The sequence below is a fragment of the Capricornis sumatraensis genome, chromosome X, assembly GCF_032405125.1.
Source record: "Capricornis sumatraensis isolate serow.1 chromosome X, serow.2, whole genome shotgun sequence".
Classification (NCBI taxonomy): Eukaryota; Metazoa; Chordata; class Mammalia; order Artiodactyla; family Bovidae; genus Capricornis; species Capricornis sumatraensis.
Genome location: NC_091092.1, coordinates 86,959,393 through 86,978,131, shown reverse-complemented (window position 1 = coordinate 86,978,131; position 18,739 = coordinate 86,959,393). Strand labels below are relative to the sequence as shown.

General features: G+C 41.2%; 1 protein-coding gene across 1 annotated transcript; it reads left to right on the top strand.

Moving 5' to 3' along the window:
* The first annotated feature begins 3,039 nt into the window (after nucleotides 1-3,039).
* On the top strand, nucleotides 3,040-17,002 carry AKAP4 (A-kinase anchoring protein 4). The gene is made up of 5 exons (XM_068963357.1): nucleotides 3,040-3,135; nucleotides 12,583-12,633; nucleotides 12,858-12,959; nucleotides 14,477-16,618; nucleotides 16,847-17,002. The coding sequence occupies exons 1-5, from the start codon at nucleotides 3,040-3,042 to the stop codon at nucleotides 17,000-17,002; spliced, it is 2,547 nt and encodes an 848-aa protein (XP_068819458.1).
* The last annotated feature ends 1,737 nt before the right edge of the window (nucleotides 17,003-18,739 follow it).

Genomic DNA, 18,739 nt, shown 5'->3' with positions numbered 1-18,739 from the left:
CTCTACTTTAAAACTGATGTGTGTGTGTGTGTGTGGCCCAACTATCTGTTTTTTTGTTTGTTTGTTTAACCTTAAAACTGATGAGTGTGTATGTGTGTGTGGCCCAACTATCTGTTTTTTTGTTTGTTTCACTTTAAAACTGATGTGTGTATGTGTGTGTTTCTGGGCCAACTATCTGTTTTATGTTTGTTTAACTTTAAAACTGGTGTGTGTGTGTGTGTGTGTGTGTGTGTGTGTGTGTGTGTGTGTGGCCCAACTACCTGTTTTTTTGTTTAACTTTAAAACTGATGTGTGTTTGTGTGTCTGTGTGTGGCCGAACTCCCTGTTTTTTTGTTTAACTTTAAAACTGGTGTGTGTGTGTGTGTGGGTGTGGCCCAACTATCTGTTTTTATCTTTGTTTAACTTTAAAACTTATGTGTGTGTGTGTGTGTGTGGCCCTACTATGTGTTTTTTTGTTTGTTTGTTTAACCTTAAAACTGATGAGTGTGTGTGGCCCAACTATCTGTTTTTTTTGTTTAACTTTAAAATGATGTGTTTGTGTGTGTGGCCCAACTATGTTTTTTTGTTTGTTTAACTTTAAAAGTGATGTGTGTGTGTGTGTGGCCCAACTATGTTTTATTGTTTGTTTGTTTAACTTTAAAACTGATGTGTGTGTGTGTGTGTGGCCCAACTATCTGTTTTTTTGTTTGTTTAACTTTTAAACTGATGTGTGTATTGTGTGTGTGTGTGTGTGGCCCAACTATCTGTTTTTTTGTTTGTTTAACTTTAAAATGATGTGTTTGTGTGTGTGGCCCAACTATGTTTTTTTGTTTGTTTAACTTTAAAAGTGATGTGTGTGTGTGTGGTCAACTATGTTTTATTGTTTGTTTGTTTAACTTTAAAACTGATGTGTGTGTGTGTGTGGCCCAACTATCTGTTTTTTTGTTTGTTTAACTTTTAAACTGATGTGTGTATTGTGTGTGTGTGTGTGTGGCCCAACTATCTGTTTTTTGTTTGTTTAACTTTAAAACTGATGTGTGTGTGTGTGTGTGTGTGTGTGTGTGGCCCAACTATCTGTTTTTTTGTTTGTTTAACTTTAAAACTGGTGTGTGTGTGTGCGTGTGTTCGCACATGCGAGTGTGCTCGGGTGCGAGTGTCTGCCCGTCCGTGTGTTCGCGCATGCGTGTGTGTCTGCTGGTGGTCATTCTGTATATGAAAAATACAGACCCCACCACACTGGTAACTAATATGACTAGATGGTTCTGGAAGTCTAGCCTGAAGAGGAATGAGAAGGGGGATCTTAGGGTGCTGTGAACGTGAAGGGAGGCCTTAAGGATCTGTGAATGTGAAGGGAAGTCTTAAGGAGTTGTGAGTAGGACAAAATATAAAAGAATTATGTGTACCCTTCTGAATAGAACAGAAAAAGATGTGTTGTACAGTAGACAGCTTGATATGCTTTTGACATGGAGGGCTACTGAGTTTGCCAGCCTGCCCCACCTCTGCTGGGTTGCAACGGTTTCAGGCATTATGACTCCACAAACCCTGATGTTACCGCCAGGGTCAAAAGCAGCAGGGAAGGGCCTGGCTCCCTCAATCTCATCCAACAGCTGACCGGGGTGGCAGCCAGCTGCACGTGCCCAAGAACTTGGCACTGCCCACTTCCATCTCAAGGGGCACATCTCCCTTCTAGGTGGCACATTTTCAGCCGAAGTCTAAACTAACTTCATTATCAAGGTAATGAGTTCATAAATTTTATTTTTTACAGTTTTTTTTTAAGGATTTGAACTTAGGCTATATCCAAATCATGAGGGACCTCTGTGCCTCCCCCTTCTTCTTGAAGGGAGAGTCCAAGATCTTAAGGGAATGAGATGGAGGGGAGTGGGGAGAATGGCAAAGGGTTGAAATGTAGTAGTATCCTGTGAAAGGTTAGCCATCAAAAGATAGTTATTAAAATGTTGAGACTGAGAGAGGCAGAGGGAAGGAGAGAGAGGGAGGGAGGGAGGATGAGAAAGGAGAAAGAGCAGGGAGGAGGGAGGAAGGAGGAGAGAGGGAGGAAAGGAGGGAAGGTGGAAGGGAGGAAGAGAAAGGAGAAAAGGAGGGAAAGAAAAGTGTGGGAGGTGTCAAGGGGTTTGAAGGAAGTTGGCAGAGTTTATTCTCTCTTTCAAAAATAAAATTAAACTTTGTCCTATGGGATCAGGGTCTGATCTTCCCTCAGACATTTGTCTCTTAGTTATAGCTATTAGACTGAGCGGTCTCAATGTTCAGAAACTTATTCTGTATGTTAAAATCTTTATTCACTTTACTAGTATTGACCTTGGTCTTCTCCAGTGGCCCTATGTGGTAAGTATCATAGCTGTTAACCTAAGACGTGGGTTAGACTAGGTTTAGTTAAAATTCCGGAGAAGGCAATGGCACCCCACTCCAGTACTCTTGCCTGGAAAATCCCATGGATGGAGGAGCCTGGTAGGCTGCAGTCCATGGGGTTGCTAGGAGTCACACTTCACTTACAATAGTGAGCGACTTCCCTTTCACTTTTCACTTTCATGCATTGGAGAAGGACATGGCAACCCACTCCAGTGTTCTTGCCTGGAGAATCCCAGGGACGGGGGAGCCTGGTGGGCTGCCGTCTATGGGGTCGCACAGAGTCAGACACGACTGAAGCAACTTAGCAGCAGCAGCAGCAGCAGCTAAAATTCAGTTAAAGGGAATGAGGTGAACTTGACTCCCCTACAGTGTGTAGACTCCCTTTTAAATTTGTTTCCCAGGCTGTCATTTTTCCTGACTGGCATTTTCCCAGGTCAATATGATACTCCCTTGGTTTCAAATAGTTGGTGTGGGGAGTCTAAATTAAAGAAGACCATGGACTGAGCTAAAAGATCTTGATCTTCAGGTCCAAACATTTCAGAGTGTCCTTCCCCCATGGCTTACCCTATCAGTTCCCAACCTAAAACTTATATGAAACACAGATGGGTTTCAGAAAGCCCTCCAGGGATTCTTAACCAATTCAGTTTCTTAAAATCATATATTAGACTTTCAGATTTATTTTATTTCTCTTTCCAGATGTCTGATAATATTGACTGGTTACACAGCCGCAGGGGCGTGTGCAAGGTTGATCTCTACAGCCCAACAGGACAACAAGATCAGGACCGGAAAGTGGTAAGGCACAAAATTGACTCCTACCAAGGAGTGGAAAGGATTGGTGTATGGGTATAGATATCCTGGAGCCCAGGATAGGCTAATGGATAGTAACCTCTCCAAGGATTCAAGCTCAGTAAGGTCTGTGGGGGATCAGTGAGGTCATGGATCACACAGTCACAATTAAAAGGTGGGGCCAGATGAGTGATGCAAAGGATCTTGGGGTGGGGGGGGCAGGCCAGGGAGGGAGGTTGAGGGGAGTGAGGGGTGGTGGTTGCCTAGTTACCAGCCTTCATTACCTCACACCTCTGAAGTCATGATGATGTTGCCTAGCTACCAGTAAGTTGCCCCAAAGCTGGACTCCATCAGGGGCGCAAAATACTTCATTCTATGTTTCCCAAACTAAGAGTGATTTAAATAGTACTTCATATTTTTTATCATGTTCAAGCACCACTCATACTGTTATTTAATATGTATTTCTACAATGTTTTTTTTTTAATTTATTTATTTTAATTGGAGGCTAATTAAATTACATTATTGTAGTGGTTTTTCCCATACATTCACATGAATCAGCCATGGGTATGTGTGTCCCCCATCCTGAACCCCTCTCCAATCTCCTTCCTCATCCCATCCCTCTGGGTCATCCCAGTGCACCAGCCCTGAGCACCTTACCTCATGCATCGAACCTGGACTGGTGATCTGTTTCATATATGATAATATACATGTTTCACTGGTATTCTCTCAGATCATTCCACCCTCGCCCTCTCCCACAGAGTCCAATAGACTGTTCTATACATCTGTATCTCTTTCACTGTATCACATATAGGGTTATCATTACCATCTTTCTAAATTCCATATATATGCATTAGTATACTGTATTGGTATTTTTCTTTCTGACTTACTTCACTCTGTATAATAGGCTCCAGTTTCATCCACCTCATTAGAACTGATTCAAATGTATTCTTTTTAATGGCTGAGTAATATTCCATTGTGAATATGTACTACAGCTTTCTTATCCATTCATCTGCTGATGGACATCTAGGTTGCATCCATGTAAACATCGCACTGTGATCATTGGGGTACACGTGTCTCTTTCAATTCTGGTTTCCTCAGTGTATATGCCCAGCAGTGGGATTGCTGGGTCATAAGGCAGTTCTATTTCCAGTTTTTTAAGGAATCTCCACACTGTTCTCCATAGTGGCTGTACTAGTTTGCATTGCCACCAACTGTGTAAAAGGGTTCCCTTTTCTCCACACCCGCTCCAGCATTTATTGCTTGTAGACTTTTGGATAGCAGCCATTCTGACCTGCATGAGATGGTACCTCATTGTGGTTTTGATTTGCATTTCTGATAATGAGTGATGTTGACCATCTTTTCATTTGTTTGTTAGCCATGGTGGGATGTATGTCTTCCTTTGAGAAATGTCTGTTTAGTTCTTTGGCCCATTTTTTGATTGGGTCATTTATTTTTCTGGAATTGAGCTGCAGGAGTTACTTGTATATTTTTGAGATTAATTCTTTGTCAGCTGCTTCGTTTGCTATTATTTTCTCCCATTCTGAAGGCTATCTTTTCACCTTGCTTAGAGTTTCCTTCGTTGTGCAAAAGCTTTTAAGATTAATTAGGTCCCATTTATTTATTTTTGCTTTTATTTCCATTACTCTGGGAGGTGGGTCATAGAGGATCCTGCTGTGGTTTATGTCAGAGTGTGTTTTGCCTATGTTTTCCTCTAGGAGTTTTATAGTTTCTGATCTTACATTTAGATTTTTAATCCATTTTGAGTTTATTTTTGTGTATGGTGTTAGAAAGTGTTCTAGTTTCATTCTTTTTAGCATGGTTTTCTTTTCAGTTTTATTCATTTATTTATTTTGCTTTACAATATTGTATTGGTTTTGCCATATATTGACATGAATCCGCCATGGGTGTACATGTGTTCCCGTCTTGTTGACCGGTTTTCCCAGCACCACTTGTTAAAAAGATTGTCTTTAAAGAGATTGTATATTCTTGCCTCCTTTGTCAAAGATAAGGTGCCCTTAGGTGCGTGGATTTATCTCTGGGCTTTCTATTTTGTTCCATTGATCTATATATCTGTCTTTGTGCCAGTACCATACTGTCTTGATGACTGTGGCTTTGTAGTAGAGCCTGAAGTCAGGCAGGTTGATTCCTCCAGTTCCTTTCTTCTTTCTCAAGATTGCTTTGGCTATTCGAAGTTTTTTGTATTTCCAAACAAATTGTGAAATTATTTGTTCTAGCTCTCTGAAAAATACCGTTGGTAGCTTGATAGGGATGGCATTGAATCTATAGATTGCTTTGGGTAGTATACTCATTTTCACTCTATTGATTCTTCCAATCCATGAACACGGTATATTTCTCCATTAGTGTCCTCTTTGATTTCTTTCACCAGTGTTTTATAGTTTTCTATATATAGGTCTTTTGTTTCTTTCAGTTCAGTTCAGTTCAGTTCGGTTCAGTCGCTCAGTCGTGTCTGACTTTTTGCAACCCCATGAATTGCAGCACACCAGGCTTCCTTGTCCATCACCAACTCCTGGAGTTCACTCAGACTCACATCCATCGAGTCAGTGATGCCATCCAGCCATCTCATCCTCTGTCGTCCCCTTCTCCTCCTGCCCCCAATCCCTCCCAGCATCAGAGTCTTTTCCAATGAGTCAACTCTTCGCATGTTTCTTTAGGTAGATATATTTCTGCTGCTAAGTCACTAGTTGCAGCTGACCCTGCGCGACCCCATAGATGGCAGCCCACCAGGCTCCCCCGTCCCTGGGATTCTCCAGAACACTGGAGTGGGTTGCCATTTCCTTCTCCAGTGCATGAAAGTGAAAAGTGAAAGTGAAGTTGCTCAGTTATGTCCAACTCTTAGTGACTCCATGGATTGCAGGCCACCAGGCTCCTCCATCCATGGGATTTCCCAGACAAGAGTACTGGAGTGGGGTGCCATTGCCTTCTCCAAGATATATTCCTAAGTATTTTATTCTTTTTGTTGCAATGATGAATGGAATTGTTTCCTTAATTTCTCTATTTTCTCATTATTAATGTATAGGAATGCAAGGGTTTCTGTGTGTTGATTTTAAATCCTACAACTTTACTATATTCATTGATTAGCTCTAGTAATTTTCTGGTGGAGTCTTTAGGGTTTTCTATGTAGAGGATCATGTCATCTGCAAACAGTGAGAGTTTTACTTCTTTTTTTCCAATTTGGATTCCTTTTGCTTCTTTTTCTGCTCTGATTGCTGTGACCAAAACTTCCAGAACTATGTTGAATAGTAGTGGTGAAATTGGGCACCATTGTCTTGTTCATGACTTCAGGGGAAATGCTTTCAATTTTTCACTGTTGAGAATAATGTTTGCTGTGGGTTTGTCATATATATCTTTTATTATGTTGAGGTATGTTCCTTCTATTCCTGCTTTCTGGAGAGTTTTTATCATAAATGGATGTTGAATTTTGTCAAAGGCTTTCTCTCCATCTATTGAGATAATCATATGGCTTTTATTTTCCAATTTGTTAATGCGGTGTATTACATTGATTGATTTGCAGATATTGAAGAATCCTTGCATCCCTTGGATAAAGCCCACTTGGTCATGATGCATGATCTTTTTAATGTGTTGTTGGATTCTGATTGCTAGAATTTTGTTAAGGATTTTTGCGACTATGTTCATCAGTGATATTGGCCTGCAGTTTTCTTTTTTTGTGGCATCTTTGTCAGGTTTTGGTATTGGGGTGATGGTGGCCTCATAGAATGAGTTTGGAAGTTTACCTTCCTCTGCAATTTTCTGGAAGAGTTTGAGTAGGATAGGCATTAGCTCTTCTCTAAATTTTTGGTAGAATTCAGCTGTGAAGCCGTGTGGACCTGGGCTTTTGTTTGCTGGAAGACTTCTGATTACAGTTTCAATTTCCATGCTTGTGATGGGTCTGTTAAGGTTTTCCATTTCTTCCTGGTTCAGTTGTACTTTTCTAAGAATTTGTCCATTTCTTCCACGTTGTCCATTTTATTGGCATATAATTGCTGATAGTAGTCTCTTACGATCCTCTGTATATCTGTGTTGTCTGTTGTGATCTCTCCATTTTCATTTCTAATTTTATTGATTTGATTTTTCTCCCTTTGTTTCTTAATGAGTCTGGCTAATGGTTTGTCAATTTTATTTATCTTCTCAAAGAACCAGCTGATGGCTTTGTTGATTTTTGCTATGGTCTCTTTTGTTTCTTTTGCATTTATTTCTGCCCTAACTTTTAAGGTTTTTTTCTTTCTACTAACCCTACTAACCCTGGGGTTCTTCATTTCTTCCTTTTCTAGTTGCTTTAGGTGTAGAGTTAGCTTATTTATTTGATTTTTTTCTTGTTTCTTGAGGTATCCCTATATTTCTATGAACCTTCCCTTTAACACTGCTTTTACAGTGTCCACAGGTTTTCGGTTGTTGTGTTTTCATTTTCATTTGTTTCTATGTGTATTTTGACTTCTTTTTTTATTTCTTCTGTGATTTGTTGGTTATTCAGCAGCGTATTGTTCAGCCTCCATAAGTTGGAATTTTTAATAGTTTTTCTCCTGTAATTGACTTCTAATCTTACTGCATTGTGGTCTGAAAAGATGCTTGGAATGATTTCAATTTTTTTGAATTTACCAAGGCTAGATTTATGGCCCAAGATGTGATCTATCCTGGAGAAGGTTCTGTGTGCACTTGACAAAAAGGTGAAATTCATTGTTTTGGGGTGAAATGTCCTATAGATATCAATTAGGTCTAATGGGTCCATTGTATCATTTAAAGCTTGTGTTTCCTTGTTAATTTTCTGTTTAGTTGATATATCCATAGGTGTGAGTGGGGTATTAAAGTCTCCCACTATTATTGTGGTATTGTTAACTTCCCCTTTCATACTTGTTAGCATTTGCCTTACATATTGTGGTGCTCCTATGTTGGGTGCATATGTATTTATAATTGTTATATCTTCTTCTTAGATTGATCCTTTGATTATTATGTAGTGTTCTTCTTTGTCCCTTTACACAGTATTTGTTTTAAAGTCTATTTTATCTGATATGAGTATTGCTACTCCTGCATTTTTTTTTTTGGTCTCCATTTGCATGAAATATCTTTTTACAGCCCTTCACTTTCAGTCTGTATGTGTCCCTTGTTTAGAGGTGGGTCTCTTTTAGACAGCATATATAGGGGTCTTGTTTTTTATCCATTCATCCAGTCTTTGTCTTTTGGTTGGGCCATTCAACCCATTTACATTTAAGGTAATTATTGGTAAGTATGATCCTGTTGCCATTTACTTTGTTGTTTTGGGTTTGAGTTTATACACCATTTCTGTGTTTCCTGTCTAGAGAAGATCCTTTAGCATTTGTTGGAGAACTGTTTTGGTGGTGCTGAATTCTCTCAGCTTTTGCTTGTCTGCAAAGCTTTTGATTTCTCCTTCATATTTGAATGAGATCCTTGCCAGGTACAGTAACCTGGGTTGCAGGTTTTTCTCTGTCATCACTTTGAGTATGTCCTGCCATTCCCTTCTGGCCTGAAGAGTTTCTATTGAAAGATCAGCTGTTATCTTTATGGTAATCTCCTTGTGTGTTATTTGTTGTTTTTCCCTTGCTGCTTCTAATATTTGTTCTTTGTGCTTGATCTTTGTTGATTTGATTAATATGTGTCTTGGGGGTGTTTCACCTTAGGTTTATCCTGTTTGTGACTCTCTGGGTTTCTTGGACTTGGGTGACTATTTCCGTCCCCATTTTAGGGAAGTTTTCAACTATTATCTCCTCAAGTATTTTCTCATGGCCTTTCTTTTTGTCTTCTTCTTCTGGGACTACTATGATTGGAATGTTGGGGTGTTTAAAATTGTTCCAGAGATTCCTGAGGTTGTCCTCATTTCTTTTAATTGTTTTTTTTCTTTTTTCCTCTCTTCTTCATTTATTTCTACCATTCTATCTTCTACCTCACTTATCCTGTCTTTTGCCTTCATTATTCTACTGTTGGTTCCCTCCAGAGTGTTTTTGATCTCATTTATTACATTCATTATTGATTGACTCTTTTTTATTTCGTCTAGGTCCTTGTTAAACCTTCTTGCATCTTTTCAATCCTTGTTTCCAGGCTATTTATCTGTAACTCCATTTTGTTTTCAAGATTTTGGATCATTTTTATTATCATTATTCTGAATTCTTTTTCAGGTAGACTACCTATCTCCTCCTCTTTTGTTTGGTTTGGTGGGCATTTACCATGTTCCTTTACGTGCTGAGTAGTTCTCTGCCTTTTCATCTTGTTTAGATTGCTGTGATTGGGGATGGCCTTTCTGTATTCTGGCAGTTTGTGGTTGCTCTTTATTGTTGAGCTTCCTCCCTGTGGGTGGGGTTGGACCAGTGGCTTGTCAAGGTTTCCTGGTTAGGTAAACTTCCATTGGTGTTCTGGTGGGTGGAGCTGGATTTCTTCTCTGGAGTGCAACAAAGTGTTGAGTAGTGAGTTTTGAGATGTCTATGGGTTTGGTGTGACTTTGAGTAGCCTGTATACCGAAGCTCAGGGCTATGTTCCTGTGTTGCTAGAGAATTTGCATGGCATGTCTTGCTCTGGAACTTGTTGGCTCTTGGGTGGTTCTTGGTTTCAGTGTAGGTATGGAGGCTTTTGGATGATCTCTTATCGATTAATGTTCCCTGGAGTCAGGAGTTCTTTGGTGTTTTCAGGTTTTGGGCTTAACCCTCCTGCCTCTGGTTTTCAGTCTTGTTCTTACAGTAGCCTCAAGACTTCTCCATCCATACAGCACTGATGATAAAACATCTATGTTAATGGTGAAAAGATTCTCCACAGTGAGGGACACCCAGAGAGGGTCAGAGTTACATGGAGAAGAGATGAGGGAGGAGGCAGATAGAGGTGACCAGGAGGAGAAGAGGGGGAATCAAAAGGGGAGAGAACAATCTAGCTAGTAATCAATTCCCTATGTGCTCTCCACAATCCAGAACCCTCTGAGAGGTACATGGAGTTACATAGAGAAGAGAAGAGGGAGGAAGGAGATAGAGGTGACTAGGAGGAGAAAAGGGGGAATCAAAAGGAGAGAGACAGATCTAGGTAGTAATCAGTTCCTTAAGTGTTCTCCACAGCCTGGAACACCCACAGATTCACAGGGTTGGGTAGAGAAGAGAAGAGGGAGGGAAGAGATAGAAGTGACTTGGGGGAGAAAAAAAAGAGTCAAAAGGGGGAGAGAGCAATCAAACCAGTAATCACACTCCTAAGTAAAAATGGGTACTCAAGATTGGATTCTTAAAGATTCAAATTTGATAACAAATACCACAAAGCAAAGATTAAAAATTTAAAGTAGAGGTTATACTCTCAAAAGTACAATATTAAAAAAACAAGACAATATCACAAAATTATAAAAAATATATATGAAGTTTGCTTTAAAAATAGGGTCTTTTTTTTCTTATGCAAGGTAATAGTAGGTTACAAAAATGAAAATTAAAGGAGTAATAAAGGACTTAAAGTTTTAAAAAATGTTAATTAAAAAATGATAATAGTACAAATATATCTAGAAATTTTCTCTGGAGCTGTTGTGAGCAGTGTGGGGTTAGTTCAGTTTCAGATAGTTCCTTGTTCCAGCTTATACTTCTCAAGGTCTATAGGCCCCTTCCTATGTAGTCAGTGCTACAGGGTTTTAATCTGTTGCACCTGTCACTTCCAAGACGATTCCCTCTATTTATTTTGGCTTCTTCTGTTTGCAAGGGGGTATAGCTTGGGGGTAGAGCATTTGACTGCAGATCAAGAGGTCCCCAGTTCATATCCGAGTGCCCCCTGGTGGCTTGCTTTATAGGGGCCCAGTGGCTCAGACAGTAAAGCATCTGCCCACAATGCGGGAAACCCGGCTTTAATTCCTGGGTCGAGAAGATCCCCTGGAGAAGGAAATGGCAATCCACTCCAGCACTCTTGCCTGGAAAATCCCATGGACAGAGGAGCCTGATAGGCTACAGTCCATGGGGTCGCAAAGAGTCAGACACGACTGAGTGACTTCACTTTCACTTCTGTTTGCAGGTCTCTTCAGTGTCTAATTTCCGCCCTGACACAAGGGGGCGAAGGTGGTCACTTATTTAGGCTCACTTGTTCAGTTATGCTGTGGGGAGGAACACTGCAAATAAATATCACTGGTGTGTGTGGGGAGTGCTCAGTGTCTCGGCCACACTGGGTTTGCACCCGCTCACAGCATATGTGCTTTTCCAGTCTACACTGCTAAGGCTTTAGGTTACTCTGCAGTGGAACTGAAGCAGGCCCTGGGTTACATGCACTTCCCAGGTCTAAGTCACTCAGGTTCAGGTTCTCAGGTATTCCACAAAGGCACAGACTTGGTTGGGCCTGCGTTTTGTTCCCTTCCCGTTTTGTTCCCTTCCTAAGTCCGAGTAGCTCAGACAACGAGGTGCTTGGTGAGCACACTCTCCCCAGGTGCGGTGCATCTTATTGCCTCCCTGGTCCCAGCCGCTGGATTTCCTGGGTGGCAGTAGGCGCACCCTCTCAGGTATGCTGTGTGTCTCTTCTGGGGAGCTGATCTCTGGCTACAACCCTCCCGGCAGATGTTAACCATCCAGAATCCCTGGAAGCCTGCTTGCAGTTTGGTAGAGGATGCCATCTTTGGGGCCAAGTTTGCCCCTTTCCGGCTCTAGCTGCTGCCCACCTGTCTCCCTGCCTCCAGCGGGGTATGGGCCGATCCACAGCCAGCTAGCTCTCCTCTGGTATTCGCTCAGTCCTTTGTTCTCCTTTCAAAGACAATGGGCTGCCTTTCTGGGTGCCTGGTGTCCTCTGCCAGAGTTCAGACATTGTTTTGTGGAATTTGTTCAGCGTTCAAACGGCCTTTCAATGAATTTGTTGGGGAGAAAGTGGTCTCCCTGTCCTATATTCCTCCACCATCTTAGGACCGCCTCCTCTACAATGTTTTAAAAATTGACTTACATTTAAAAATTACCATCACTCTAAGCACTGTTATCCATAATATGACAGATTTGATAATCTAGTATGTATTTTCCTAATGAATAACAATTTAAAAATACCTATTAAACACAAAAATTCTTATCCATGGGCCATCTAAAATCTATGTTATCAATAGTAAAAACACCACATTTTGGCAACAGTAGAAAGTGCTCCAAACTGAGAGCCAGTTATAATACAAGTTCTGCCTTTGAGTTTATGTCAGTTGGGCAAATCATCTCTCCTTTTGGTTTTCTCAATAAATGTGGGTGCTATATTTTGAACTCTCTCTCTTTAACAAGTAAGTATTCTCACTTAGGAAATGTAGTAACATTAAGATTCTGTCTGCCTAATAAAAATTTGTCTGTTGTTTATTGCATACTTAACTATATCCAGGCACTCTCCTAAAAGTTTTACACACACTATCTCAATCAGTTCTCACAAGAACTGATAAGGTAGGTGCTACTATCATCTTCCAGTGAAATTAAGGCCTTTTCTCTGGAATTTTTCTAAATTAACCTTCCTAATTTGATGCAGATATGCTTTGTCGATGTGTCTACCCTGAGCGTTGAAGATAAAGATTTTAAGGTGGGTACACTCTCCTCCCCTCAGAGTTGCAATGGGCGGGAAGCTGCCAAGAAGGGTTATCAGTGACAGCATGAGAAAGGGAAAGGTTGTGACAGAGGGTGGAAAGGTGGTGGGAACTCAGGTGGGAAGCCATCATTCTTGCTTTGAAGTAGTAGCCTAGGGGGCCAGATTGAAAAAAATCTCAAAACAAATTTTCACAAGAATCTTGTCTCTTAATTCCATAGGATGCTGCTGGTTGTAGTTCAGAAGGTGACTTAAACCTGGAGAATCTAGAAGAAAAAGAAATTATTGTGATCAAGGATACTGAGAAGCAAGACCAGTCTAAGGTATAGACAGCCTCTGAGTCTAACCTTTCTCATTCCCAGAGCTCACTGCTGAATCTGAGGGCTCTGGTTCAGAGATAGTAAGAGAACTATTGTCGAATAGGCTGAAAATTTTAATACTATGGCATTCTAGAGAACACATGCCTAAGTTCAGAGTCACGGTAAGCTCAATGCCCACAGTAAGTTCACAGTGTCTCACAATGACGCTAATCACAGAGGCTCAGAATGCCCTTTCTTGATTTCAAGTAGCTCCTGCAAATAGAATCTTGCTGTGCTTTTCTTAACAAAGACATGGGCTTATAAGCAAGATCGTTTGCAATGTTCTTTGCTGGTTTGTAATGGACTTGTGTGTCTCACATTGCCCAGTGTCCAAAACAATAGAGAAGATATGGAGAAGAGAGAATCCACAACAAACACTGTAGTTGCCTGGTCTCCACCCTGTTGTCTAAGAGATTACCTAGGCTAGTGGGTACCATAAAGTTTGAATCAATTACATTTGCATACCACTATCACATATGGAATTCTTTTGTTTTTGTGTAAATATCCCAAATTACACCTGGTAAGCTGGTTTGGGGTAGGCATTAGCACACATGATAATTCTCACAGTCCTAGAAGCCTAGAGTAGCTGATAATTGGAACAAGATATTTGGTTTCAGTGCAAAAGAGTTAAATATTCCTTGTTCTGTGTTCCTAGGCTCATATTGTAATCAGAAACATCATTTCTGACCCCAGATGCCTTTGAAGCATTTTTTACATGTATTATGATGAAAGTAGACTCTAAGGAAGGGAAAACCAGTTATAAAATATTCTCCAAAGGGTTTTGGGTTCAGTTAAGGGTGGCCGACTTCACTTTGGGGTCTTAGTAGAAGGATACACCTGGTGTTTGTTTTTAAAAGAGGAGCCCATATTTACAATACACAATGTAGGTCTCCTTGATTGTAACTTAAGCTACATGTGGCAGTGACAAGCATATTAAGAGACACATTGATATACATGCATATTTTTACATTCACACATATGTACTGAATAGTCATACTACCATGCACATGTTAGCCTATACAGATGACATAATACAATGAGTATGATGTCAGCACATTATGACACATGTTACACACAGTGACATCACACATGTGCACTGACACACATATGCACACATACACACAGGCACATTTTCACACACAATATAAACTGACACATTCACACTCATGAGTCGATATATTAATGTGCATATACACACACAACAGAGACGCTGACACATTTTTGACATATGTTGTGATAAATTCACATACTCAAATGAAATAGACAAATTTATTGATAACACATTTAACATGTAGTTAAATGTACAAATGTATATACCCTAAGCTTTTGTCACTGCCACTTGTTCTTGAATGTGTATTAATGTATATAATTGTGTGTTATGTGCCCATGAAAATTCTAAAGGCCAAATCCTTAATCTGTGCAACTTCAGAGATATATTTTCTAAATAGAGGAAAGAAAAATGGGTGTTGTTCTTTTTTTAGACAGAGGGATCAGTGTGCCTTTTCAAACAAGCTCCTTCTGATCCTTTAAGTGTCCTCAATTGGCTTCTAAATGACCTTCAAAAGTATGCCCTAGGTTTCCAACATGCATTGAGCCCCTCAGCCTCCAGTTGTAAACATAAAGTAGGAGAAACAGAGGGAAGCTGTCAAAAATTGCCTTCTGGGAACTGCTACAGCATCTATGCCGATCACCTGAACATGGATTATGTGAAAAACGAACCTCAGAGCCTACGTCTGGAAATGACAGCCGCCAAAAACACCAACAATAACCAGAGTCCTTCTACTCCACCAGGCAAATCTCCTAGTAATCAGAGAGCAGTTAACTCCCCTGATGGAGAATGTTCTATGGATGATCTCTCCTTCTATGTCAATCGATTATCTTCTCTGGTAATCCAGATGGCCCGTAAGGAAATCAAGGAGAAGTTAGAAAATGGGAGCAAATGTCTTCATCATTCGATCTATCCACCCAATGGGGACAAAGGGAAAAACAGCCCTCGCAGTGCTGTGAGGAAGATTGCTTCTGAAATGGCCCATGACACTGTAGAAGTGACCTCTGCAGAAATGCGGGGCACTGGGGAGGAGTGTAGGGATGGTGGTCAAAAAACCTTTCTGTATAGTGAATTATCCAGCAAGAACAAAGGTGGAGACAAACAAATGTGCCAAACAGACAGCAAAGAATTTGCAGATTCCATCAGCAAAGGACTCATGGTTTATGCCAATCAAGTGGCATCTGATATGATGGTTTCTGTTATGAAGACCTTGAAAGTTCATAGCTCTGGGAAACCAATTCCAGCTTGTGTGGTCCTGAAGAGGGTGCTATTGAAACATACCAAAGAAATTGTGTCAGATTTGATTGACTCCTGCATGAAGAACCTACATAACATCACTGGGGTCCTGATGACCGACTCAGACTTTGTCTCAGCTGTCAAGAGGAATATGTTCATTCATGGGAAACAAAATGCTGCTGATATCATGGAGGCTATGCTGAGACGTTTGGTCAGTGCTCTTCTTGGTGAAAAAAGGGAAACTAAGTCTCAGTGTTTGTCACATGCATCCTTGAAAGCCAGGCCCCATGATGCCAAGTGCAAAAACCAAAGTCTTGAATTTTCAGCTATGAAGGCTGAGATGAAAGGAAAGGACAAATGTAAAGTGAAGCAAGAGGAATGCAAGTCTTTGACCAGTGCTGAGAAAGTCAGTGAACATATCCTCAAGGAAAGCCTGACTATGTGGAACCAAAAGCAGTGTAATCAAGGCAAGATGCCTAGCAAAACCTGTCCCCATAAGGAGGAAAAGAGAGAGAAGATCAGCCCTTCCACAGATTCACTGGCAAAGGACTTGATTGTCTCTGCCCTTATGCTGATCCAGTACCATCTGACCCAGCAGGCCAAGGGCGAAGAGGCATGTGAAGATGATTGTCCATCTGGTAGCACGAGCTATACGACCCAGAGTGCCCAATATGAAAAATGCGGAGGTAGCCAAAATGCCAAGGCACTTTCAATGAAACATCTAGAAACTCGTGGAGCACCTGGACCGTCCACCTCTCTGAAGGACAATCAACATCTGGATTCCCAGAAGCTGGATATGTCAAACATGGTTCTATCACTTATTCAAAAACTGCTTAATGAGAGCCCCTTCAACTGTGAAGATCTGTGTGAAGGTGAGAACAAACATTCCGAGGTCAGGACAAACAAATCAACCTCCATGTTCAAGAAGTCTGACAGAGAGGAAGAACAAGGCCAGGACAATCGAGAAGTTGACTTTGTCAGTGGGATGAAGCAAGTGAACCGACAATTTATAGATCAGCTGGTAGAATCTGTGATGAAGCTGTGCCTTATCATGGCTAAGTACAGCAACAACGGGGCAGCCCTCACTGATTTGGAAGAACAAGCATCCTCATCCAACAACTCTAATTTTTACCAGGCCAGTGGCTCCAGATGTAGTCATGAAGCTGGGATTTCTCAGAGCTCCCAAGACTCTAATGGACCTGAAGTCATCGTCAATAATCAATGCTCAACAAGCAGCTTGCAAAGGCAGCTCCAAGCCGTCCTGCAGTGGATTGCAGCCTCACAATTTAAGGTACCCATGCTCTACTTCATGGGAGATGATGATGGACAACTGGAGAAGGTAAGCGATAGCGACACAACAAGGAACAAGAAGAAAGGGGGCTGGAATGGGTAGGGGCAGGGAGGCAGTATTGTACTCAGAGCAGTGCATTCTTTTTTCAGTCTATCTTTTCAGCCTTTAATCCAAGAATCATAGGCAGAAAGATGGGTGGGGTATAGGTGACTTTCTCCCTCTGGGTCCTGGCTCTAAAAGCATCACATGATTCAAGCTATCTCTGCTCTCTCACAGCTTCCTGAAGTTTCGGCTAAGGCAGCAGAGAAGGGGTACAGTGTAGGAGATCTTCTTCAAGAGGTCATGAAGTTTGCCAAGGAACGACAACTGGATGAAGCCATGGGAAACATGGCTAGAAAACAACTGCTAGACTGGCTGCTCGCTAACCTGTGAGCCAACAACTCCTTTGCCTCCTCTCCCTCTCTGTTTACTCCTTGCCCCCAGCAGCATTCCATCGCAGCTGAAACACCCTTACCATCAAGCCAGTGAACTGCACTCTACCTGATTGTATTTCCCAATACATCAGCAGTTGGACTGTGCAAATACAGGGTGTCCCAACAAACTGGGAAAGAGAATGAATTTTAAAAATTTAAAAAAAAATGGTGCCAGTGTTTTCTTGGTTAGATATATCTAAGGCAATTGGGTCCAGTTTCAAGGAATGATGATACAGTGTTGGACTTGTGTCCATATCTCACCCTGGTTTATTTTCTAAGCAACCAAGACACAAGGGTATAACCCATGTCCAAGTTCCTAAGTCATTTGTCTTATCCAAATCTCAGTCCACAAGTTATTTAGAGGTTTGCCACCATGGCCTCCCTGTTCTTCCAGAATTATGCATATAACTTGATAATCCCCCTTATAATCCCAAGAATGCAGATTTCTTGATCACTTTTAAGAGTTTGAAGATAGGAGCCTAGATGAAAAACAAACTTCAGAAAGTATATTACTCATGCACACACATACACTCCCAGGGTCCACTACACATGGCTAAATCCCAGCCAGAACTACATCAGGATCCAATCCTTCCCTACACACAAAGCTTCCTTATAAGTCATTTCCTTCAACTGATGAGATTTCCTTGTTTTACAGCAGTTTGAAAAAAATTTGCAGAGAACAAAGCTATAGAATGATAAATTCTTCACAGCCACCCTATGTGAATCGCAATATCTCCTTTGAGACTACCACTAAATTCCTAGATTTCTTGTATACTTCTCAGAAGTCCATCACAATGCTATAATTCATTACAAATCAGATCAAGACAGTGTTTCCAGCCCTGTGGTCCTCTGTTGGCTAGTTTGCATCATTCTGGACTCAAAGCTTTGGACTCTTACTAGTTTCATGGCCTTAGAATCATCTAGGTAGACTCTGAGTCTTTATTTACCTGTAAAATGTAGACAGGGCTTCCCAGATGGCTCACACAGTAAAAGAATCTGCCTGCAGTGCAGAAGACGAGTTCAATCCCTGGGCCGGGAAGATCCCCTGGAGAAGGAGATGGCAACCCACTCCAGTATTCTTGCCTGGAGAATCCCATGAACAGAGGAGCCTGGCAGGCTATAGTCCATAGGGTTGCAAAGAGTCGGACACAACTGAGAGACTAACACACACACATAGACAACGTAGACAAAGTTACCTTCCCTGTTTAAAGATTAAACTAGAGGAATAGATGTGATGATGCTCTGTAAAAAGAATCTTTTTTCTTTTTTTTTTTCTGACGAAGCAAGAGACTGTTGAGGAGGGGCACCTGGGCAAAGAGCAGGAGGGTAAGGGAACCTAGGAAGACTGCTCTGCCACATGGCTCACAGTCTCCAGTTTTATGGTGATGGGATTAGTTTCTGGGTTGTCTCTGACAAATCATTCTGACTCAGAGTCCTTCTTGATAGCGCATGCATTGCTCAGCCAAGATGGATGCCAGCAAGAATTCTGGGAGGTCGGTAGGACATGTGGCATCTCCTTTTGACCTTTCCCAAATTCTTCCAGTTGATGGTGGCTGCTTAGTTCAGTGTTTACCAAGACTTTCTGTTGAAAATAACTCATGCAAATGGTTACTATGGTACCTGACCAGAGCAGATGATTTGAGTCAGTTTCCCCTCACAACTTCCCTTGAGAGACTTTATACTCAAGATAAATGAA